Below are 26,271 nucleotides of genomic sequence, written 5' to 3' on the forward strand. Positions count from 1 at the left end.
ACCTTGACTGAGGTGGTACTAAAGAACGTACCTGTTGACAGGTATCATGGACTTTTTTCGTACCAAGCATAGCAGGTACACATGGAGGAACGCCATTAGGACCCCCTGAGTCAATGCAAGGGGGCCTCCAAATTATTGTTAATTTTTGAAAGTGTTTTCAATAATAACAAAGCAAATATCAAACACAAATCCCCACTGATGATAGGCTTACTGGCCTATAGAGTGTATGCTTGGGATTCACTGTGTCACATGTATGTTTGAAAATTATAACACAATTTATGAAATCATGCCAACAATTATAAGGCTATTTTAAAAGCTTAGTATTGTATGCAAAAAAGGTAGTATAAAGGCTTTAGGACGCCCTACATGTAATTGCAAGCCCAGTTTAATATGCAACTTCATTTTATACAATATCTCTAGTAGGGGGTCCCTGCTCCAGCTCTCTTTCAGCTATGGGTTCTTTGGGTTAAAAAACTTTGAAGACCCCTGCCTTAGAAGGTATGCTCCTGGGCCCTTGTAGTAACACCATGTTGTTGGTGTTACCGCTGACGGTGGTAAGCTAGTTAGCTGTGCATGCTAACATTGGGAGCTTGCAGTTGAGCAGATACACACCCTTCAATATGCAGGCATCAACTTTGAGGATCACTGTGTTAGTGTACACAAATTAAAACTACTAAAAGTTGTTGAGTCAACATTTTTGGGCCATGAGTACAACTAACCTGCCCTGAACTCTATGTGAGGTGAGCCTGGCTGCACCAGTGATTCTCAAGTATCCACTTCATCAGAGTCTCACGCACAAGACGAAAAACTGGAGTCAGTGGATCCACACAAAATCCCCCCGCCCCCATTACTGTGGCTGATTTCACAGTCTGAATATTTGCTGCTGTATGCGTCTTTTAAGAAAACATGCATCTACATATTAGTACTACATATAAATATATTTACATGTGTCAACACTGCTTTCAGATGTAGATCTTTCTTCGATTTTCTAGCCCACTTTCTTATGTGTATTACATCTGGGTATAATTTTTTTTCAACAGTTCTGAAGAAGTCCTCTACAGCTGAAAGTGAATCTAGTGTTGACAGAAGTTTAAAGGTGGAGCAGACAATGCAGCAGCGGCTCTTACAATGTGGTTCAAGGCCATGTCACGTTGTGTATTTTAGCTGCACAATGCTTTTGCTTGGGCTAGGAAGTGACACATCCCATAGCCCAGGCCCTCTGTGGGTCAAAAAAGCTGCACTACATGGTTTAGTAAATTAAATTGTTATTCTGGAAGTAATAAAGAATTGTGTCTCAAAACTGCTGCACTGCATGATGGAAGTTCATTTTTATTTTTATTGTTATTTTTTTTTTTTTTTACAAAGAATTACGCCCTGTGCATCATCTCTACCTTTAAGGAGAAAAGCAAGAGGGGCAACTGTGACTGTCAGACAGAAATACCACGGATGATAAACAATTGCGTGTTGTAGTTTTTTTATGTGTGGCACCATATCCTGACAGGACAGACAGGACAGTGACTATCCGCAAGGAAAGGAAGGTCAGATGGGTATCCAGGTCTCACCTTTTGTTCTCTTCAGATGATAGACAGACTGCTTGAGCACGACTTTGACCTTTTAATTGTTTGTAAGTATGTATTTGATATAGGATGGAAAAACAGAAGTGATCATGCTCTGTGAAGTGCACTTTCTTCCCCAGCAGTGCACCAAACTGTTCACATCCCACCCCGCGCTTAATCACATGTTAATGATCTTATGCTTATCCCCAATTAAAATAAATGACATCCTTAAGTTATCAGCTTTGTTGTTACATTAATGAGAACATAAAATCTAATTGTTGAGGATGCTTTGTGAGACCACAGTTGGACACAGTTCCTCAGGGAGCCCGTGGATGAAGGCGGGTGCTGCCTTACCCGCCCAGGAGATGCATGACCCAGATGTCTGATGACATGACTTGTGAAGGTGTGGTGGAGGTCAGGACACGTTTATCAAGAGTGAACAGGAAATCAGCAACTCACACTGTAACCTACTGGACTCACGCAAGTTTTGTTTTAAAAAGGAAGGTATGAAAGAAACACGTTGAAAGCTTTATGCTTGGCAAGCAAGATGTATAAGAATTATAAATTTGAACAAGAGGGAACATCTCCAGAGACCTTTCACAAATTAGCCATTAGATGTTACTGTGATGCCCTGGCAAGTCAAGACATGGATAATTACATGTACAGTCAAGAACAGAAGATTTAGCAGACAAAAAAAAGTGTTTGATATTGGTTAAACAATGCAATGTTTGTTTGATTATTGTAATGCCCAAATAATAGAGCCTGGCAAGCTGCCATAAAATATACACTTTTTAACGCGCATAAAAGGGCCATTTGACAAATTCTTGGATTGTACTCAACTCTTAAGCCCCTACAGAAACTTTGTATGGCGTAAGTGACAAAGTACAATAAATGCATGAGCTGACAGGAAGAATTCTTCAGAGAGACATGTTTCACGAAGTCAAAAAATGTAAACACATCACTAGGAGAGGCACTAATGGATGAAGAGGACCAGCGAACGGAAAGGGATGGGAGAGGTAGGGAGACAGGGACACAAGGAGAGGTTTGGCTGCCAGCAGTTAGCCTCATAACAAAAAGTTATTAACAAAGTAACATGCCATAGGGGGGTCGGGGCAAGCGCACCATAAAGCAGATAAAGAACAATAGCAGGAACTATAGGCCACAAAATGATTGGAGCCTCTCCCTGGACGATAATAATAGAAAGACCCTCTAAGATCATGACACACACTCAGCATAGAGGAGACAGGGTGGATGAGATATTTTTATAATGTGATTAATGCTAATGCAACAAGCAGAGTGGGATCATGCCAGACATAACTACAAGCCTCAAAACACTTCATAAGTGTTTTTTTATGAGCCAAGAATAACAGTTTAAAGTGGAAACAAGACATACAACAGAGTATCAGAACATTATTAATATTCATGTAATTTCACACTTGATTGTGACTTCACATTTAAAATATTCATGTTTGTCGGACAAAAAGGATTATATCACTTGAAGCATTTGTGTCAACAAAAAAATGTTGATATTTTTCTGTTGTTTTTAAGCTAATTGAATACACACTGGATTGTAAAAGTGGCACAACTCAGTTTGCCACTCAGGTATTCCCATTTTCATTGTTTAAATTTAGAAAAAGCTGTCTGCGGTTTTGATGGAGCAGAAGAGTTTTGTCCAGTTTGGGGTTAATATTCCATATCCTTTTCCATTCAACGTATTGTTCACTTTACCACTGATTAATATCTTGTTTAAACAGCCCGCAGACACACCACGCCGTCTGTATGTTCATAAATCCGCTGGAGCTGATCAACACAATGGCTCACATTCCTGCCATTTAAAGGAAGTCCCTTGTATCACTGCACCTCTTCTCCTCCAGAGACACAGACATTCTAGGAATTGGAACTCTGAACATGCACCTCCGTTTATTTCATTTAGCTTTAAACATTACACTTTGGGGGATGTCCATCCAGTGCTTCACCTTTGTTATGAATTGCTAAACCTCTCACATACACCCTGTTTGACTTGAGTTACATCTTAGCAATGTTTTCTCTTTCATTGAATAACTACAGCATGGGCAAAATGTCCTGAAATGGAGACATTTATCAGGGTTAAATCATTTGACCCGACTCCAGCATTGTCGCTGTATGTGGGATTACCAAACACCCCCTGCTAACTACGGCTTTTTCTGGGCTGATGAGGTGACACACTGTGTGAAAATAAAAATGATTTCATATCCATTAGATTAAAACTGCACTAATGAAGATTTTTACATTAGTCAGAGGTCTCCCGCAGTGTTTACCTCACAGTTATCATCCAAACTCCGCAGCTCTGCACAGTTTTTTTACCCCCTTTTAGCTTGTTGTCTTTTTTGATGCAAATGTATTGTCTTACTGTACTCATCAACCCCATTTCCAATAGCAACATCTGGCCCCTGTTTTTGTAAAAAAAAATAAAAAGGAATACTGTATGTTACCTGCCCATTTCCAGAGAACAAACAAGACAAAGTGAACAGCTATTGAAGCAAGTTAAATATCCAAATATGTCCTCTGGAGTTGGAGACCAAGACAGAGTCAAAGGCAGAATGAATATTGGACCTAGATATCTCAACTTCTCATGGTGATATAACGTTAGGTAAACGGACCTACGTACAGAAGGGTGTAATGGGCAACCAAAGATCACACATGCTGACATGCACACCTTCAAAATCAAAACCCATGCGTCAAGCAAGTTAATTGGTTGATTTAGCTCCTGTCGGTTCAAACCTGAGACAAAAACATTACAACGGTTTTACAGCTTTAACGTAAAGGTTAAAGAAACCCAGATTTTAGTAACATTTCAGTATGTTCTAATTTCATTCATCAGTGTGGGAAACACCATGGTCTAAGTTTGGAAAACATTGACCATATTTGTTGTGTGGCACCTGTCAAGTTGATAATCCCAGTAAAATTCGCTGTATCCCCCACCCCCGCCTCAATATAGCAACAAGGTATAAATGGCATAAAAAATGCAATGCTAGATGGTTTGTCATATTTGCTTTAGATTTGAACAAGTGGTACGGTACAAATTCCGCCCTTCCATCCAACGTCTGGGCCTATTCAAGCCAAAATCCTTGGGTGTTGTCCTGTGCAACAATAGAAAACGATGGCATTGCTTGCACTTCCTCACGTAGCCTTCAAAATGGGAGCGGTTAAACCCTAACCCGCTCACAGCACCCAATACTGGGTTTACACCAGACATAGATTTCCCTTGTTTTTGTATTCACCAGTCTGTCTGAAACTCTCATGAGATTGTGATTTCCGTTTGCCTCATACTCTCATAAACGCTTAAGACATCAAGTTCTGTTTTGATCATAAAGATGGTTAGATTACCAAGCTCCATTTTGCAAACAATATTTTATGGCCAGAAGACATACATTATCCACATACATACACATCATGTTTTATTTATTGAAACAAACTTTGTACACTCCCATCTGACAGAGAACAACATCTCACTCATTACACGTAATCTCTGATCAGAGCCAAGGTGTGGTTTGATCCATGAACCAGACTGCCATGTGTGATTGAGTTTCACAGAGGTCTCCTGGGTACCAGAGCCCTTTTCCTTGTGGCTACACAGTTTAAACACCCACCCATGACAGACATCCATCCTCCTCGGAAATGAACTCCTCGCTAACAGACATGGTTTGAGGTTACACCTCATCTCCACCAACAATACAACTTTGATCTCTTTAGGCGTTTCACAGTGGTATACATTGTATGACTTAATTATGCCTACTCTGAGCTTGTACCTCCCTCATAGCTCTCTGAAGGACATGAAGGAGGATGTACTGTTTAGTGCAAAAGATGGTGTGTGTATGTGTGTGTGTGTGTGTGTGTGTGTGTGTGTGTGTGTGTTTCTTTGTGTTTGGAGGGAGGGAGGGGTCGTGAGTAAAGGAAAAGCAGATCATATGCCTGACTTTCTACTTCGTGTTGAAAACAATCCTTTGAGTAGTAGGACCCAGAGGATTTTTGTAAGGGGAAAAAACTGGACCAGCACACCTTTATGTTATCTGAGGCAGGACAAAGATGTAAAAAAAGTTGTTCAACACTGTAACAAAACATGTTGAGCTTTGAGCCATGTCATTGGCTAAAAAAAGTCTGAGAGGAAAATGCAATGGCTCTTAAGGTCAGGGCAGACCCTGCTATAAATGTATTGCAACAGACTAACACCTTTACTCACTCTACTACAGCGCATGGTGAGCTATCACCTCTCATCTCTACGGGGACAATATGAGTGCTTCTGTGGCCGTGTACAGGAATATTTACACAGAGGATCGCTTCAAACAGGCCTACGGCTCCGATGATAGCACAAGTGGAAGTTTGCGGCTCTGGGACAAGCTTGCCGGGAGGTGCAGGTGTTCAAGGCAAACTTGCCTTCACCTGTTGAGGGAGAGAGTGCCCATTTTCAACTGGCTGCCAAGATACAGACTAAAGAAATGGATTTTAGGAGATACTATTGGGGGACTGACAGTTGGTATTCTTCACATTCCACAAGGTGACTTTACATGTATTTTAAAGGGAAAAAATAGTTGTTTTCCATTACATTATTTAAAATGTAAATTATGAGTATTACATTATTTCGTTTTAGAATCAATTGAACAAACAATACCATAATGATGATAATAATAATACCAACAATATAAATAATCATACTAATATTAACATTATTATTATGAATGAAACCTTATAAATACACACAGTTTTTATTAATATGATTGTAATAATTAATATTAATAACTATGCCATACAACTTGAGTAAGTATTGCAAGGTTAGAATAGTGTTTACATTTCATAGGTAATTAAGGCTAATCTGTCAAGATCACTGCATTATCACAGTGGAGATACTAAACACAAACTCAGTCAGTATTCTCATTCATTAATATTTATTATTTTTGTACTTTGCGTGCTTCAGCCACATAAGCCTACATGAGTACAGATTTTAGATTCGAAACATAAACTAAGAAAAAAACGTGTTTACTGATGAACTGTCTTTTTGACTGTCCTTCCCTAAACAGGCATGGCCTTTGCGTTACTCACGTCTGTGGCACCAATATTTGGCCTTTACACCTCCTTCTTCCCTGTGGTCCTCTACATGTTTTTTGGCACAGGTCGCCACGTGTCCACAGGTAAGACTTGCGTCTATGTTACATCTGTTGTATATTCTAGAAAAGCAGAGCAAACATCATTAATCAAAATAAATACATTAATTACATTATGTCACACATGCATTGTGAACAGTGTACAGGACTGTGTCAGTTATAATGTGTTCTACTGTTACTGAGATGGGCTCATTCGCAGGTACCTTTGCTGTGGTGAGTCTGATGACTGGTTCTGTGGTCGAGCAGCTGGTTCCCACTCCTCTTGAGATGAACTCCAGTTCGCCTGAAGCGGCCAACTTTGAGGCCCAGAGGATTGGAGTTGCTTCAGCTGTAGCCCTCCTCTCAGGAATTATTATGGTAAAAAAACCTATTGATGACAAATTCACAAAATGAAAATACTAATGCAACTGAGATCTGTCTTTTTGTAAAGACTAGCAGACTTGCTTTGGCCAACACAGCTCAACGTTTTCTTTTTATATATTTATCTCTTGTGCCCCAGCTCTGTATGTTTGGTCTACAGCTGGGCTTCCTCTCCACCTATCTGTCAGAGCCAATTGTTAAGGCTTTCACTAGTGCTGCCGCCTTCCATGTTACCATCTCGCAGCTGCAAAGCATGCTGGGGCTGCGGCTTCCTCGCCACACTGGGTCCTTCTCTCTCTTTAAGGTAAGCAGTGATGGACATCTTGATGGTCTAATCCAAGATTTTAATATTTGGGCATTTAGTCCTATTTGCTCACAGCTCACTGACTCGTGTGTTCAGACTTTAGCGTCTGTGATGGAGAACCTGCCTCACACTAACGTGGCTGAGCTGCTGATTTCCTTGGTGTGTTTGGCTGTTCTGGTCCCAGTGAAGGAGGTCAACATGCGTTATCGGCAGCGCCTACGTACACCTATCCCCGTGGAGATTGTCACGGTTAGTCAACTGGATTGATGAACGTCTAGGGTACATATATTGACAATATGATCAACAGGTTAAGTCATGGTTTTTGTTTGCTTCTTCAGGTGATTATTGCTACAGGCGTGGCTTATGCCTCCTCACTGGACTCTACTTACAACATTGAAATAGTTGGCCACATCCCAGCTGGGTAATCTTTTAGATAGGAAAAAAAAGCCCACAAAACAGTGATGAGTATAGTAGCTTCTAGTGGTTTGATTTTAAATTCTTCTATTCTCAGATTCCCGGGGCCACAAATGCCTGCCTTGCACACTTTCCCTGACATTGCAGGAGACACAGTAGCCATAACATTTGTTGGGTACGCTGTGTCGGTTTCACTGGCAATGATCTATGCCGATAAACATGGATACTCCATACATCCCAACCAGGTAAAGTGTGATAACGTCACAGCTGCTTGTTGACATGCTGTATTCTCAGCAATTTGTTAACTTTTTGTTTTAAACCTGTGCTTGTTTTCAGGAGCTCCTGGCTCACGGTATCTCGAACACAGTGTCTTCTTTTTTCACATGCTTTCCCAGCTCAGCCACTCTTGCTACCACTAATATACTCGAGAGTGCTGGAGGATACACACAGGTAGTCCATGTGAACTAGCCTATAGTTAATTAATTGTGTCACACTCACAAGCCACTGATAGTCTCTTTGTCTTAAAGGCCCAATCTGCAATTCAAATGTAAACAGGAGGGTCACACAAGGAAAAAACAAAAACTCTGTTATCACTCTCAAAATGATTGGACAGGCCTTTAATATAAAGACAAAAACTGGCAAGTACATTTAAGGTAGTATGTTTACCGATGCTTTAAAGACATCAGCAAAAAGGCTGATATTGTAAATAAAAAGAGAAACACATACTCAACATACAAAATACAATTGTGTGTGTTCCTGCAGCTCTCTGGCTTATTCACAAGTCTGGTTGTTCTGGTTGTCCTGCTGCTGATTGGACCGCTGTTCTACTTCCTACCAAAGGTGTGTTTGTATGTGTGTATCTGTACAAGAATGAGAGAAAGAAGGAGGTAAATTTCACTCATCTCCCTCAATCTATCTCCCCAGGCAGTCCTGGCATGCATCAACGTCACCAGCCTCAGGCAGATGTTCCTGCAGTTCCAGGAGTTACCTGAACTGTGGAGAATCAGCAGGATTGACTTTGTAAGGCAATATATTAGTACAGCAATACAAGACACACAACTGTATTGTGCGACATGGTCCCAATGCATAAGAATAAAACTCAAGAGAAAGGAAGATGGTGAATTAGCTCCCCAGTTACCATTAGGTAAACAACTGTCCCATAGAGCACAACTAATTGGGTTTTTCAGTATATTTACATATTGGCTCATATTATCCTGTTTAGGTTGAGGTTATTTACAAAACGTTTAAAAATGTGCGTTATTCACCTCATCTAGATTATAACATTTGTTATTCAGTCTGACGGCTGCCTGCAATTTGATTATGCATGCATTTTGAAACAATAACTGTTGCAAGGTAATTGAAATAAACACCCTCCAGCCAAAGAGAATCAGGTTGCAATTGCATAGCTGGAATTAGCCATCATTGATGTACCTTTTTGTATCCTGACATGACCATACATTGTTCTGGCTGGTGCAGATGGTTTGGGTGGTAACGTGGCTCTCTGTAGTGGTACTCAACGTGGATCTTGGCCTGGCCATCGGAGTAGTTTTCTCTATGATGACCGTCATCTGTCGCACACAAAGGTACATTTTCCATGTCCATGCACAAGTACTACGGTGCAATTCAGTGAGTGCTCTTGCCGATTACTCTCTTGTAAGAAATACCATGTTCACCTGAAAGGGTTAAACATGAACTGAGACGATCAATATAATTACAATATGTCATATGTCATAATGTGTTCATTGAAGTGGATGACTCATGGTTCAACAGGGCTGGTTGTTCAGTGCTTGGTCGGGCCAGTAACACAGAAATTTACAGACCTCTGGAGAAAAACAGCAAGGTGAGAGGATGCTCTCACTGCTTACTACTTGTATTTATTTTGATTTATTTTGGTCTTTTATTGAACTTTAATTTTAGACACATAGAACCTTTATTTCTTATTCCAAAAAAGTGGTAATCATAAACTTAGAGACAATGCAGACTATCATAGAATGAAGATAGGATGCTGCTGTTTTCCTATCAGTGCTATGAGGTACCTGGGGTGAAGATCCTGACTTACAACGGGCCTATTTACTACGGCAACCGTAGCTTCTTCAGGGAGGAGATGAGCAGGCTGCTGGGCCTGACGCCAGAGAGAATCCGCGGCCGAGAGAAGGCTAGGAAAGCCCTGGAGAAAAGGGAGAGAGAGGCCATCGTCAGCACTGTGGTACGGCTGCTTCAATCATCGAATGAGCGGAGTTAAAACATTTTTTTTTAATTCACACTGTAAAGCTTAGTTTCAATATGTTATTGTTGTTTCTCTCTGTATTGTTGTTTAGGAAAGAGCCATTGCAAACACATCATTTTCTTCAGAAAACGAGTTCTTTAAATCTGGTAAGTAATGAAAACATTGTGGTGGTTCTGTGTGGGTGATAAGACATTTGCATAGTTCCAAAAAATTAAAGCTTTGAATGAGGACATCTACAACTGTTGTTTGGCCTACGGATGACACTTGTATTCACATTTGATGTATAATGTCAAGCTTTCAAAAAATGTCTTTCCTTTCCTTTTTTCTTTTCTGTAGAAACATCTGAGAGGGATGTTCAGGCAGTGTTAATTGATTGCAGCAGTGTGACTTTTGTTGATGTTGCTGGAGCAAGACTCTTTACACAGGTTGGTCTAAAGCAAGACATTATGCTTCAAATGTCACTCAATTTCTTTCTGCAATGTTTCAACATAACTGATTGCTATTGGCTTTTTGCAGATGTGTACTGAATGCCAGAAAGTTGGAGTGTATGTATATTTGGCAAACTGCAATGGTAGGGCCCATGTATTTGAATTACTTCTTTTCATATGGGTTTCCCTATGGTATTCTGGGTTTACTCACGTGCATACATTGAATACTGATCAATGGTTTCCATCTCCCTAGAGAGCGTATTGAAGATCCTAACATCAAGTGGTTTAATGAACTACATGAACCCTCAACATATTTTTGTCACTGTTCATGATGCAGTGATGTATATTCAACAGCAGAAGGTATGCCAGAAAGTTGAAGTGGAAAATTTCCACAAAAAACACACAAAAAAACACTTTGGTTACTAATTACGTAGATTGTCCTAAACAAACAATGCACATTTTCTGTTGTCTTCCGTAGGAAAAACCTCCAGAGAACACCACGACTGTTTGGGTATGAGCCAGGAGGCAGTGACGATGACTCATGGTCCCAGCAGCAAGCGAGGTTTGGGCTACAAAGACAGAGGCCAATAAGAATTCTACATGTTGTAGAGATTATATCTCTCAGATGTATAGCAGTAATTCAGCATTTGGTCCGTATTTCAATATATACCAGTGTTTCAAAGAAGCAGTAGCCTGTTGTAGCACTATGTCATGAATTACAATACTTAATAACGTTACATTGTTACCAGTTTTCTCATAGATATTGAGGCACACTTCAATCTGATACAGACAAATAGTAACAAATCTCAATATCCTCATATATTTGGTGTAAAAAACAATATGTAATTTTTGACTTATACGTATAAAGCTGCATGTGACAGATCCTAATGGTTACTTGTTCTGTTCTTCATTGTGTTAAACTGTGTGTTGGAATATTAGAATAGTGATATTTATTTAGTTTCTGTTTATTTGCAATGCCGATTAAAATAAAGTGCATGTAATAGTTTGTTGTATTTTACTTTGTGTATTTATATGTTTTGAAATATATGATTAAATGTACAGTAAAATCCATCCAATGCCGTCTTAAACTGTTTTGTCTTTTTAATTTCCGAAAGACTGCACAATATCTTGTATGACTGACTTTTGTATTTATCAGCAACTGTGCCATCCACAGGCTGTTTTGAAAATAAATCTATATCCAAAAACAGAACTTCACAGTGAATTCTAATGACATTTAATAAATTGAATTTAAATACATTTAATAAAATCAAAGAAATTGGGTAATAGGTTTTTAAATCAAGACATGGGATAGAGTGGTTATTAAGTATGAATAAATTTTAGAAGGAAACTGTGTGGAATGTGAAGCATGCCAGTGTGTCAGGTTTTGAAGAGAGAAGAACAGCAGTCTTTATATTTGGTGCGGTACTGTAGACCTGTGTGTCTGCACTGAGATATGATCAAAAGTGAAAAATATAGGATTCAAAAACAACAAAGACAAAGGATTTGTTAGCTACAAGGGGTAAAATTAGAAATTAACACAAAACATACAGAATGCTGGTTTATTTAACATGCAAGCCACACTGGTGTCAATTTGTGTCTATTTTTATATAAACTTGCTGAATAAGACTAAATGTTTTTACTGTAGAAAGAAAGTTTGTACATTGTTATAAAATGTTAAAGGTGTGTTTTAGCAGAGGCTATAAATGCCATGTTGAAAGTGATGGCTTCCTCACCACCATGATGCCCTCTGCTGTTCAACAGTTAAAGGTTCCCCCCCACTGCTCATAATCATTAGATTAGATTAAATAATACTTTATTTATCCCACAGTGGGGAAATTCAATTTTATTAATCTTAAATCAATTTTATTGCAGCAGCAGTTTTACACAGCAAAAAGCAAAGCAATAAGCAAACAAACAAACAACAGGCAAACAACAGACAACGTGCAAAAAGTACAGAATGAATGTAAAGTGGTATTATATAAAAGATATCACAAATTAAAATGAGGTGGCCATAGTACAACAAATATTGCAATGTAAGTAAGTAAGTGATGTGAAATTAATTTGAATATGTGGTTAAACAATATAGCAAAAGTAAGTAACCATAACATAAATGATATTCAAGTGTAACCATAATATAAATATTATTGAAAAAGTCCTGTTACCTTGACCTGATAAAACTATACGTAGTGTGGGTTCAAAACCAGGACGTAAAAAGGAAGAAAAAAACTAATTATTTCCTTGCTTGATGTTGGATAGCCAAGTTATTAATTTTTTCCAGTGCATATTTCAAAGAGGCCTCTAGACACTGTACCCTTTGGGTTTTCAGCTCAAGGAGTGTACCACTAATTGGCAGGAAGTAGTCCACTTCAATTAGAACATGGTACACAAGGCTCTGGCCAAATGTTTACTAAGCCAGATTCTACCGGCAGACCTCACACACACACACACACACACACACACACACAGACACACACACACACACACACACACACACACGCACACACACAATAGCAGATAGACAGACAGACACACACACACACATACACACATATAGAAACACACACACACACACACACACAAACACGCACACACACAATGGCAGATAGACAGACAGACACACACACACACACACATATTCACATATATACAAACACACACACACACACACACACGCACACACAAAGACACAGACAGACAGACACACACACAAACACACACACACACACAAACACACACACACAAAGAAAGACAGACACACACACACACACACGTAAAAAAGTATCATTGCAAACTCCTCTAGGAATTCTTTGATTATGAAAAAGTGCTTACAGGTAATGTATAAATGTTCTTACAGTTATGTTAGTTGACCCAAACCTAACCAAATAAAATAAAACTCCAAAGAGAACAACAAACAATTATAATGTGAGGTTCATCATGACAAAGCAGAGTATCATTTACAGTGTTTCTTAATCGATTTGATACACTTCTCCAAATTCAGGTAACTGTTCTCAAAACAGTTAAAACAGCAAACTAAACACACTCTTATGTTTGTGAAACAGTTAAGTATCCACTGCACAGTGAAACACAGCATTTTATTCTAGTAATGCATGAGTTGTCACCCCACAAAAAAATATTATGCAAGCCTACTTTTAGTGGCAGGCTATAAAATGCTGCCAGTTTTCTCAGTGGTGGATGAACTACTTAGATTAATTACTTAAACAAAAGTAGAAAATCCCATGTAAAGTTGGGGGCTTAAAATTAGGGGATGCTAGTGAGCCATTTTTGCACGCCAATTTACAAAACCCTTAAAATATAAATATTATGTAATAAATAACAATTTTCACCATGTGCAGATTTTGGTGATATTTCAAGCCTAAAAGCCCCTCAAAAAGGTGATTCCCTTGGCAGAAAATAATAATAAAACAGACTAGTTTCAATAGGGCCTTCTCCAACTGACGGTTGTTGGTGCTCGGCCCTATAATGTGAATGCTGAGTATATGATCAAACCAAAAGGGAGATGATGACGGTGAGACAGGGTCTAAATACCTAGACTTACCCATGTGCAATACAGAAAGTTATCTGACTAAAAACAAGGAAGCAGAAAGACTACATAGTTGAAGGATGTTATAGCCACTCAACTGTGGGAATTCCCCAGACAACCAAATATGAAAAACAAGTTGTTGCATTTATATATTTAAGCAGTGCTGCACTTTCAGCTCATGGCTATTATTTTGTAACTTTTCCTTTTTTTCTTTAAACTATATTTGTAGCAGTTAGTTATCTCTCGAGACATTAAAAAAGGTACATGATTGATGAACTTTAACACATTTCAACAATTTGTGTACGCTCACAGAAGATACATTTTGTTCTGTGGTGCAATGCAACTAAAGTAGCAGGAAACCAGATAGAAAGGTTTACACACACACACACACACACAGGGTTACAAAATTTTACCTTCCTCCAAAAATTGCCATTTAGAGTAAAATCTATTCCACACAGCAGAAATCTGTCGCAAGAGAAAATTAGGAACAAAAATAACGAAGACCTGGGTGAAGTAATTCCAACTACAGTCTGCACAGCAGCAGTTCATGTGGACAAAAATGTAGTTTGATTTTCATTGCTTGAACACAGTGTTCAAAACTATACATCTACCCCATGGCTTTTTAAAACCAAATAAGAATGAAGCAGTTATTCACTGTAACGTTCAATAGAAAGTGAACAGGTAAAAGAGCAAAGATAAAAATATGACCCTGTAAGATGTCTGAAGTTATATACAACGCTATAAAAACTGTGAAAACACTGACCACTTACTGTTTTTCAACACTTTTGAAATTAATAGATGATGCAGGTGCATGGCAAGAGAGGACATCCAATGTGCTGTGGCCTGATGCTGGAGAAAGGCAACATATTGTGTTACTATTACCTTTAGTTTGTAACCTTTTGTTCTAGTTATAACGTAAATTACAGACAAAAATATGTATATTAAAGAACTGCTAATTTTCATTCCTTCTTGTTTACCGAAAAAACTGGTATGTTGTAAAATAAAACAAAAAACAATGTGAAAGAATTTCACGTCTCTTTAAAAGTGCAAAATGTAATACTGACAGATAGTGTTTAAAATTGTTACTGCAGAACAAATCCAAATACTTGAGAGAGTTGTTTCCCCCGCCGCCTCCTCCCCAGACTCAAAGTTCATGTTGATTGCTACTAAACTGAGACCACAGCCAGCAGCCACCACAATGTTGCTAGATGCTTGTTTCACATAGCCAGACATGACTTTACAGCACAGTGTAGTTGCTAACGTTAGATACTGGAAATATGACAGTCTGTAAAAAGCCTGTGCTCACTCGCAGCTCTCTGTCTGTGGCTACAGTTGTGACTAGTTTAGCAATCAAATAATAATAATGTAATAGGTAGAGAAAGGATACGAAGATACAAGGTCGGGAATGATAAAATAATATACATGTATATACTGTACATACATATATATAAAACACACTCTACTATTATAGACAGAATACCAGCTGATCTGAGTAGGTATCTGATATTTAATGCAATATCGACATTGCCCATGATCAGCAACCAGTCATCCATAGTTTCAATGGCATATTTAGTTTACTGATCTGATATCATTTTAAAACACTATCTGAGAAAACATTTTGCTGTTATGTAAGCACATAATGTAATCTGAATTCGGATGCCCTGGTTAAAAAACAATGCAACTGATCTCAGCTGGTATTCTGTGTATAATGGAGTGCAATGGAAATTTCTAAGCGACCCCAAACATTTTACCGGTAGTGTATGTATGTATGTGTATGTATTCACATGTATGTATGTAATGTATGTATATACATATACATATACACACACACATATATGTATACATAAACACACACACTCACACACACACACAAAAAATTGGTCACATTTCAATAACTAACTTGTACAACAGTGTAATGTAAAGAATCACTTAACCACCTTTTTATTGTATTCACAGCAACCACTTTAACACACTCACACCACATTCTTTCCACTACAAACAGCCAAATGTACAAAGAGTATCTATCACAATATTTTCAAAACATGTAAACATAAATGTTACCTGAATACCAAATATGAGCTTTCTCTAACCTTCAATGCAAACAAACGAATTACCGACATCATAAACACATTCTTACCTAAACCATGGACCCAAACACCTGAGCATAGATTGAAAACATTGTTACCCCCAATTTCCACTGGATACGTAACGGCTGCGGAGCCACTCCGGAACGGCGGTGGAGTCATTAGGTTTCCATTAAAGTCAATGTGTGTATTTCCACTGGCTACGTCCTAGCTTCCTCCCAGCCCAGGCAATCCGCAGCCCTCCAGAGCAAGGACGCAGAGCTTCTATTCTTTCCAGGAATTCGAGCACAGAAATAAAATAAAACATTTGGTAAATTAAAAGCACAGAGCCCCCACGCAGCGGAGCCGATCCGCAGCCGTTACCCATCCGGTGGAAATTGGAGGTTAGCCTGACAGTACTGCTAAGCCTATCCTATTTTGTGAATTACTAATTAATAACTCCAGGAAAGCCATCCAATCTTTCAACAATTAAGTTAATGGATTACACTACTTTAGCCCATCTGGTAGAGCTGTGTATGGGTGTCAAATACAATACAAATTTTATTTAATTTAGATAACATTACAGTTTTAGAATACAGTACATGTGTAAATCAACAGTGCATGCAAAAATGTCTGCTGGAAAAAATAGGATAGCATACATTTTTCTGTACTAAAGAATTTAATCTGTTCACAGAACAAAATATGTCCAAGCAATCTGTTTAACAGCAAGTGCTAAGGTAGTAAAAGCAAACACTCCATAAAAAATATAACAATTTTATTTTCTGCAGTCTTCACCTTACCTAAAAACAATCAGTTCCCAAATTTCCTCACATTAGGGAAGCAGACAGACATTTGGAAGCACAAGTTTCAGTGACTGGTCATGCACTTGAACCTGTTCTTGAAGTAGAAGACTTCTTTATGAATGTAATTATCAGCAGAGGAAGATGAATAGCGAAATTTTTCATAGGCCTTTTGTGAGTCTGTTTTACTCCAGGGCAGTTTGATCTTTGATGCGTGGTTTACAATGATGTCACTACAGGAGCCAATGTGGATGGAGCCCAGACCGTCGATGAAAAACTCTGCAGTGCCAAAAGAAAATTCATCATCTTTGACACAATTTAATTTTTATTTTATTTTTTTATATCTTTCAAAATCTGAAGTAACTCAACAGTGTTGTTACAGCTGTACTGCATAGAGCAAATGCTAATATAAACTGCTATGTTAATATTTAATAGTGGACTCACCCAGATGACCGTGCCGTGCCAGGCGGGGGTTAAAGCCCACCTCCTGGACCTTGTCTGTCCTCCCCATGAAGAAGTTGATGACGGCATCAGCTACCACACAGTTGGGATATCCTTCGATGACATGGTAGTAGCCATTTCTAATATGTAAACAGTCCCCCTCCTCTCCCCCTTCTTCCACTGATATGGTGTGACGATAGGTTGCAGTATAACCTGTGACCTCTCTCACCGCGCCACCGACCTGAAGTCATTAAGACAGACACTGTGTAACTGTTTCAGAAAGAAGGACGTTGTTGATCCTTACAATACAGTCTGTGGGGGATTGTATGTTAAAATGGTAAACATTTTGATGAAATGATAATTTATATTGCACAACTTCCTGTTACTTAGCAAGTGTACTGAATGAATTGCTGTCCATACATAGCGGGATTCATTACTATTTTATTATTTCATTTATTTAGCACAGAATTTACCACAGCACCAGAGAAATCCCAGAAGTGAAACATTGTGGATGTGGACTAACAAGACCATGACACAAAGGGGCCCTGGCCAAGCGGGATAAATTGGGAATAAGAATAGATTAAATGCATGCGTAAAAGTACATTGTAGTGAGGTTCAAGCACTTTTACCATATTTTAATTTTTCTTCAACACAACTATTAGCATGAGTTACTTTGGCATGATTCCTGCATTGATTATTGACTTTTCTGCATCAAGACATGATCTTTCAAGAGAGAATTGCAATGCATCTAAGAATTGACTTTTCCCCTAACTCTACTGTAAAGCAGAAGTTTATTTTATTATTATTATTTAAATTCATTTGTAATTTAATCTTATTTAGTAGGATCATTTGTGCGTTAAAATCATCCTATCAGCTCCTACATTATTACCTTCCTGCTATCAATTTACAGGGAAAATAAATAACTACTTTCATCTATTGGAAGGAAACCATCTCCTAATGTTCCATTTGTTAATGGTGTTTGCAATATTGTTCATTATGTGTGTTATTAGTGTAAGTGTCTCTTTTCAAATATATTCCCATTAGTAGGTTAGTGTGGGCAAGAAAGCGCTTGTTAATGCATTGGTCTACATGGAATGAATGCTGGAGAATAAAAAAATATTCAGCACTTAGAATTCAGAAAGCTCAAACAATTGAAGTCTAATATGAACATGAACGTTGGGGACTTGATGTTTGAATTATTGAACAGGTTAGAAGGACTTGAAGGCCAAATCCACAAATAGAAAGAAACAATGAAACAAAAGTTTTATGATGCCTTCACAAATATCGAACGGATAATAAAGCTAAGTACAGAGAAAACTACAAGCAACCAAACTAACAAATACGTACTAATAAATTCAGAGTTGTTCATTAATTAAGCTCAAACATCTCAAACTTTTTAAAGCTTACTGTGTTTTCTGAACTCACCAGTCAAGGCTGGTTTCAAATTATATGACAAGTAACAACAGGTACAGGTGTGTGGAAAAGGGAAAAGCAAAACAGCTTCTAACCATGCCAGCAGTATTGCTTTATTTGTGTTTAAATGGAAATCTGAATGAAACTTCGGATTTTGCAGTGTGCAAGCCAGCATGCTTTTCTGGCTATTCATACAATCCTTTGCACAACACACGAGCAAGAGGGTCAACGTCATGTCTGAAAATACTGCATGGAAGGCTAGTTTGTCTTATCATACTTGCATTATTTGTAAGCAGAGGTTAGAATGGATAAAATGCACATGCATAGCGAATCAGAGTTTTTTTTAATCACATATATATTTTTTAGATTATAGAGTGATCATGAGCAGTTAGCAGTTTGGCTGCTTATGGAAAAATATGCTAATATAAATGTTAAACCTTCAATAAATAGTGCTTGTGCTCATGAGGATATATGAAAGACTGAAATGAATATCAGACAATTTTAAGGACCAATTCTTACAATTTTCAATTTGGCAACTTTTTACTTTTACTCCCTCCATTTTAACACAAACATTGGTACTTTCTACTCCTTACATTTTACAAAACTAGATTGTTACTTTAGTTTTGAACAAAAGGTTGTCTGTCAGGTGTGATTGTGAGTGCATGTCGGAGAATAACGTGGACATACGCCTCACACCGCAACCGAGAAAAAAGTGAGAGAAAAGAATAAGAGACTAGTTGTCTGGAGGATAATCATCTGAGATTGCATGTGTGAGTCATTGAGAACTGTAAGTTGTTTAACTTAGAATATGTTGTCAGTTCATTTAAGCCTGTTGATTTATTGGTCTATAGTTCTGTCAAATTTAAAGTTAGCTAGTGATGTTGTTGCTTGTGTTCTTCGCCGGTTACCTAGGTTGCACCTGGCTGTTGATTTAATATAATGGCGACTGTTGAACGCCCTTGCTCACGTTTGTATTTTAGGCACATTATTTACATGCTACAGTTACAATGCATTAAGATAATGTAATTAATAGTGGGTTTATTGTTATTATTTACTAGCATATATGATTTCTTTGCATTGTGTAACGTAGACTTTACAATGTTATTTCTTTTATTACCACACACAAACACACAGCCTAGCAGAGACATGCCCATGTTTGTCCTGTTGCTTGATTGTAATAAAGCATCAAAAGAGGGAAGTTGTCTTAACAGACATACAGGGGCGGCTGTGGCTCATTGGTAGAGCGGTTGCCTGCCAATCGGAAGGTTGGTGGTTCGATCCCCGCCCCTGCAGTCATAGTCAAAGTGTCCTTGGGCAAGACACTGAACCCCGAGTTGCCCCCGGTGCTGCCCATCGGAGTGTGAATGTGTGTGAATGTTTATCTGATGAGCAGGTGGCACCTTGTACGGCAGCCCCGGCCACAGTGTATGAATGTGTGTGAATGGTGAATGTTTCCTGTAGATGTAAAAGCGCTTTGAGCAGTTGTTAAGACTGGAAAAGCGCTATATAAATACAGCACATTTACATTTAGCTGGGGCAAAGTTGGAAACCAGAAAAACCAAAAGCTTTAAATTAAGTCCAAATCTAGTGCTCACTAACAAGTGTAATCAAAAGGTAATCCAATTGGATGGTAATATACAGACTTCTCACAGAATCACACTTGAATTCATATCTTGCTACTCGGTCAGAATCTTATTAACCTGGAGTCCCATACTCTGTCACAATAAACAGGCTATACGTTTTAGGCCTATTGGCAGACATCCATTTAAAATGTAGCCAATAACATGTAAAGAGCCTTTTTTCTATTAACATGTGTGTGGTCCAGGTAGCTGTCATTTGCCATGCTACTTTTACTTTTATACGTTAAGTTCAACTCCAAGCCTGTACTTTGTTACTTTTACTTGAGTAAAGAAGTTAAATCAGTACTTCTACTTTTACCAGAGTACTTTTAACCGCAGCATCTGTACTTTTGCTTGAGTATGGGAAGTGAGTATTTTTGCCATCTCTGCTGTACCCATACTTCCAACATCTTGGTGGGAGATAGTGGAGCTGAATAATTGGGTATTTTTAGGTTAGCCACGTATTCGTAGGTAAAATAATATACAATCAATATTAATGCAGCAGATATTTGCCACACTGATTGTACTGTCTCTGTGCATACAACTCACCAGATCAAGAGTGGTCTTTTCTAAGATGTCCACCATCCTCTCCAGCTTGGTGTTTGCGGTGAAGATGAAATCATCATCCACCCAGAGCACATATTTGGTGGTTACTTGAGACACCGCCAGGTTTCTTCCTGCAAACCAACCCTATATAGAGTAGATGAAGGTTGATCAACACATACATTTATAAACTGGGCTGGTTAATAATTACAATTCATGATACTTCATAGAGACATAACACTTATTTACCTTTCCAAATGGCATGATGTAATGCTCAATGTGAGGCCCTTTCACTGGCTGAGGGTGTTCATTATCATCAGCTATCACTATTGTAACGGTGGGATAATATTGCCTTATGCTGTCAATGACATCTTTGAGTTTGTCATAGCGTAGAAAGGTCTTGGTGGCGATGGTAACAAGTGCACTAATATTGTACTCTAAGTAAAATAAAAAAAAAACACATAAGCCACTAAGTTATTTTGATATGGTATTTAAACACTTTGTAACAATAGAAAATTATAATGTTATTACTGTGCACGAACCTCTTTGATATCCAGAGTTGTAAAGTTTAGGTATGGTTCCATGTCCAACTTTAATGACGAAAAATGACTTGTGACCATCAGTTGCAAACTGAACTGCAGAACAAAATTGTGAAAAAGAGATGAAGCAGTGTATATTACTATTATTGCTAACATAACTGTCATGCCAAGCTGGAATTGCTTATGCACTGAAGCTGTCAGTTCTTTAGGTAATGATGTTTTGTTATTTATTAACCATCAAATAGTACTTATGAGATTGTATGTGCCTGTAATTTACAGATAGAAATAACCCGCTATATTTCACAGATAAAAAAAAACCTGCACTGCTTAACCCAAGAGATGCTCACAAGTCTCTGAGCTAGAGTCCAAGTCAAGTGTAACTTAACAGCAACTCAAGTCCGAGTCCCAAACTCATGTCTCTCTCTGATTAACCCTTAACCCATTACAATCTTCTTTTTAAAGTCATTACTTATTGATCCACATTGATTTGTATTACCTCTGAGTATCAAGATGAAACTAGATTGGATAGGTAAACATGGCATTCTACTTTTAGTATCCAGATAGTATCCACATGATAACTTTACCTATATCTGCTGTCTTGGGATGGAAAACAGTATTTGTATAGGTGACAAACTGCAGCTGCTTGTTCAGAGTGGAGAGAGCAGGACTAGACAGTATCATGTGCTTCTCTCCCTCTCCTTTAACAGACACCCCGTCCACTGTAGCAGCAACATCAAAAGTCCCCAGTGATGCTGTCAAATATACCTGTTACACCATTGCGTGGTTGTTTTGGGGGGAAAAAACAAACAAAAAAGGTTTAACATTTAGAAAGAAAAAAGTGCATATGTCACCACAAGAAAAAGGCACAAAATGAAGAAATTACCACATGGTTTGATCTTGTTTCTTCTTTAAGAACCAAACCTATGGAAAGTAAGAAAATACTGTCATTATTGTTAGTGTCTGTATGTTCTGTTTCCTGTTTTATTTTGAAGTCTCCGTTTTCTCCCTTGTCTTGTCTACTTTTACTTCCTGTCTGGTGTTTTCCTATTATTTGTGATTGTCTGCCCAACCCTAATTTGATTGACCTGTTCCTCCTATCTAGTGTCACCAGTCTAGTTACCTGATGTATTTAGTCCTTGTGTTGTCTGTCTGGTGTCGGATCATTGTACGCTTCATGTTGTGTGCTGTCGTGGTGGTTTGTCTTCTGTGTTTTGCTTCCTGGGGATTATATTGGTGTGTGCCTAACTTCTTACCTCTGGCCTTCTTTTGTTGTATGGATTTTTGTTTTATTAAATCTTTGAATGCTACTCTGCTCTCATCTCTGCTGTATTTGGGTCCAAGCCTCGCTGATTCCATCTCACAAATCTGACTACTAGTACTACTAGGGATATCTAGGTGGGATGATGGTGAAGCATTTAAAGTACTCATATTAGGCTTTTTCCCTTTTTAATTGTGTTATACATCTTTTTTGTGCACGTTATAGGTATACAAAGTGAAAAAGCCCAAAGTCCACTACAAAGGCAGTTACCATCTTCTAGAGAAAACACTGTTCACAATATGCTCCAAACAGCTCAATTGTAGTCCAGCCTCCCTACATCCGTGACAAACGTGCCTCACATCTGTATCACACGTTATGTTGACCACCTAGGTGCTAGCATAGCACGCCCTCGTACACTGCTTCTGACTGGGTAGAAGGCCTTACCTAGCTACTTGGCATGTGTGACTCCCAACAAAGATGGAATAGAAGTGTGATGCCTCACTCTGTAGCTAAAACAGAGGTCTGCACACAGGGTGAAAAGAGGAGCTGCAGCAATGTGCAGTACAACAAAAATATGGTAATTGTTGAAAGTTAAACCATGTAAACCTATTCTAATACAACCTCTAAATACAACTATGAACCTGAAAATGAGTATAATATGAACACTTCAAACTAACAGACTTCATTAGCAATCAAAGCACATGGTAACAGCATCATGTTCAGGCATTGATATCATGTGTGGTTTATGGTTAGATATGCTGTTACCAGGAATGATGATTGTTTTGAGGGGTCGCACCTCCACGCCCTGGGTAGGATACTGAAGAGGACTGTTGGCCTCAGCTACAATAGGCACATCTGCAGGATTGTAGGTCCTTTATATAAAGAACATATTAAATAATACAAGCAGCAGACAAGGAGGGATGCTGTATGGCTTAGCTGAGTGCAAAGACAATGGCAGGCTAATAACAATCAAGTGTCTGATAATGAGCTGTTGATGCTTCTCTTTTGAAACATTATGTCTGGATGCTGAAAAATCCCCACTTCACCCAAACAAAAACAGACTTCAAGGCAAGTCCTTCACCCCACTGAGTTCAGGTATTGCCTCTAGCTGCAGATTCAGACCTTGTGTTTAAAAGTGTTTATCATTGCATCTATGGAACCACACACACTCACATATATAAATAAATAAATAAATAAATATATATATATATATATATATATATATATATATATATATATATATATATATATATATAGAGAGAGAGAGAGAGAGAGAGAGAGAGAGAGAGAGAGAGAGAGAGAGAGAAGTGAAGTAGGGGATTTCATGTGCAGGGGTATTTTGGCAACTTACACACATATTTTCTGCTTGTATATCCCTAATGCAAGTTGTGTCTAACAAAACTAAAAGATAATGGAAGTAAAGTAAATCCCACAGTGAGAGAAAAATTAATAATGTATAGAAATCAAACATTGTGATGCATATTAATCATTTTATCATCACATTGTAGCCTTCTTAAATCAGAATCAAATCAAATCATGAGGTGCCTACAGTTTCCCTAATCTAATATATAATCTAATATAAACTGTATGTCCAAAAAGTGAAGCTCACTAATTATGCTAACTGCTAACTTGTGCTAACTTATGCTAACTTAGTGTGAATTACTAACAAATTTAGACCACCAAAGGTGCACTTAAACAGAGCTTAAGTAATTGGAGTGGAGGGGTGATGGACAGTAACAACAGCCAAGCATATTTCAGTGTACAGCCAAGATGTGAGCAAAGTCTTTAAATAGTCTGTAATGTCAGTGGACAGAGCAGACATGACATGTTAACGATGTGGTAGGTTAGCTGAGCTAACTTGAACTTTACCTCTTCTGAAAGTTGCTGTACTCTTCAGCTCTATGACGCTTCATGCCCTTGGAGTCAGGATGGGACTCTAAGAACGCAAGCTCAAAATTGTGGGCCCACACACGTGGGAATAACAGATTGGAGAATGGCAGTCTAAAGGTCTCTTCATCAGCCAGACAAACACATGTATTTTGAGCCAAACGACTGTGTCGGAAAAATAAAATGGCACTGTGTCAGTTAATACAGAAACAAATACAACGTCTATGCAGAATTTAGACTTGCTGACTGATTAACTCACCATGCCACATCATCCTTTATATGGTAGACAATGTCATGATTGTCACTGATGGTGTCTTGAATTTTTCCTTTGAGGATTTCCCTTATCAGACTTTCCTGTCTTGGCCTTATTTCAACTCCTGAGCTGGTTCCAGGGCTCCAAGTATAAAGCAGGGCTAGCAGTAGTCCACTGACCAAACTCACTCCCAGACACTTCTTACACTTTGCACGCATCTAGAATGAAGATTAAAAGGATGTCAAAAAATGGTATGCATGTACAGTAAAATAAGAAAAACAAAGGGGGCGCATGTGAAAGACAGAGGCCCTGTGTTTCACATGGTAATAATTGACTTTGTGCAACATTTTGACATGAGCCTGGATTTTTCAGTTCTTCAAATCTGGCTTTAAATTTCTCTGCTGTTGTCAAATCAACCACAAATCTATATTTAACTTTAAGCCATGAGAGCTGTTCATGCATTTTATCAACATCTGATCTAAACCCTCACTAAAGATCCACACATGCAGCTTCATTTTGACTCACTTCCCTTTTTTCATATTAAATGCTGAAGCGCTGGACCACACCACTGAACAGTAATCCAGATGTGAAAAAAACAAAGCCTGAAGGACTTGTTTAACTGTCTGTGGTGTAAAAATGTTTGCATACCTTTTAATGACTGACAAGGTCTTGCCCATTTTAGTTTCCAGTTTCTCATCGTCAATCATCACATACAAAAGTTTAGCCTCTACTCTTTGCTCTACAAAAGTGTGCTCTATACTGAGTTCAAGTTTCGGTTTGGAACTTAAAGAAAAATGAGTTCCGACCACTAAACTGGTAGTTTTAGATGCATTGAGAATCAGTTTGTTACTCCTGATCCAGTCCATCACTGACTGTAGCTCTCTCTGTAGTTTAGTATTTACATCACCAACTTCAGCTCCTGATAAATATATAGCAGAATCATCAGCAAACATTGAAATGCTCGCTTTATCTAAAACAGATGGTAAATCATTAGTAGAGATTGTGCTAAAGGAGTGGCCAAAGACAATGTCCTTGAGGCACTCAATGTTTCAGAAGGCTTATACGTTTGAAAAACTTCCATTGAAGTAAACTAATTGTCTCCTGTCAGTCAAATAACTTTCCATCCATAATAATGCGGTTTGTGAAAAACCATAATATTCCAGTTTTTTTATATCAAATGCTGCAGTAAAATGAAGCATCAACAACACCTATTATTTTTCTCTCATCCATATCCTTAAACCAGTCAACCATCTGAGTCAGGGCAGTGGCTGTTGAGTGTTTTCCTCTGTATACATGCTGAAAAACTTTACTTAAATTATTAAAAGAAAAAAAAAAACTGAATCTGTTCATAAAAAAATTCTTATTCTTATTCTTTGATATTGGCACAACTTGACATATTTCCCATGCTTGCAGACATATATTTTCCATAAAACACATATTAATTATATGTGCAATAGTATGAGCAATGATTGAAACTATTGGCTTAA

The 26,271-nt window shown here is 38.2% G+C and overlaps 2 protein-coding genes and 1 long non-coding RNA gene across 4 annotated transcripts in view; 2 read left to right on the plus strand and 1 right to left on the minus strand.

Moving 5' to 3' along the window:
- Nucleotides 1-18,769, plus strand: LOC117947807. Its single transcript, XR_004657319.1, has 3 exons — nucleotides 1-59; nucleotides 13,259-13,263; nucleotides 18,758-18,769. It is a non-coding gene; the product is annotated as an uncharacterized LOC117947807 (long non-coding RNA).
- Nucleotides 5,565-11,268, plus strand: slc26a10 (solute carrier family 26 member 10). Its single transcript, XM_034877009.1, has 18 exons — nucleotides 5,565-6,090; nucleotides 6,611-6,721; nucleotides 6,894-7,051; nucleotides 7,194-7,358; nucleotides 7,455-7,607; nucleotides 7,697-7,779; nucleotides 7,870-8,017; nucleotides 8,109-8,222; nucleotides 8,535-8,612; nucleotides 8,697-8,792; nucleotides 9,249-9,355; nucleotides 9,543-9,612; nucleotides 9,796-9,978; nucleotides 10,091-10,145; nucleotides 10,336-10,424; nucleotides 10,516-10,570; nucleotides 10,681-10,787; nucleotides 10,906-11,268. Exons 1-18 carry the CDS (start codon nucleotides 5,826-5,828, stop codon nucleotides 10,942-10,944), a joined length of 2,076 nt encoding a protein of 691 aa, XP_034732900.1. The 5' UTR covers nucleotides 5,565-5,825; the 3' UTR covers nucleotides 10,945-11,268.
- b4galnt1a (beta-1,4-N-acetyl-galactosaminyl transferase 1a) overlaps nucleotides 16,696-26,271 on the minus strand; it is a 12,685-nt gene continuing 3,109 nt past the window's right edge. For both annotated transcript variants that reach the window (XM_034877023.1, XM_034877024.1), the window contains exons 2-11: nucleotides 24,791-25,002; nucleotides 24,514-24,696; nucleotides 23,410-23,516; nucleotides 22,270-22,307; nucleotides 21,971-22,151; nucleotides 21,390-21,482; nucleotides 21,097-21,284; nucleotides 20,854-20,994; nucleotides 17,276-17,513; nucleotides 16,696-17,110 (exon numbers count right to left, since the gene is read on the minus strand). In XM_034877023.1, coding sequence (XP_034732914.1) covers nucleotides 16,899-17,110; nucleotides 17,276-17,513; nucleotides 20,854-20,994; nucleotides 21,097-21,284; nucleotides 21,390-21,482; nucleotides 21,971-22,151; nucleotides 22,270-22,307; nucleotides 23,410-23,516; nucleotides 24,514-24,696; nucleotides 24,791-25,002 — 1,593 coding nt within the window. In that variant the 3' untranslated portion in view covers nucleotides 16,696-16,898. The remainder of the gene's footprint in view (nucleotides 17,111-17,275; nucleotides 17,514-20,853; nucleotides 20,995-21,096; nucleotides 21,285-21,389; nucleotides 21,483-21,970; nucleotides 22,152-22,269; nucleotides 22,308-23,409; nucleotides 23,517-24,513; nucleotides 24,697-24,790; nucleotides 25,003-26,271) is intronic.

This window comes from Etheostoma cragini, chromosome 7 (assembly GCF_013103735.1).
Source record: "Etheostoma cragini isolate CJK2018 chromosome 7, CSU_Ecrag_1.0, whole genome shotgun sequence".
In the NCBI taxonomy this organism is placed as follows: Eukaryota; Metazoa; Chordata; class Actinopteri; order Perciformes; family Percidae; genus Etheostoma; species Etheostoma cragini.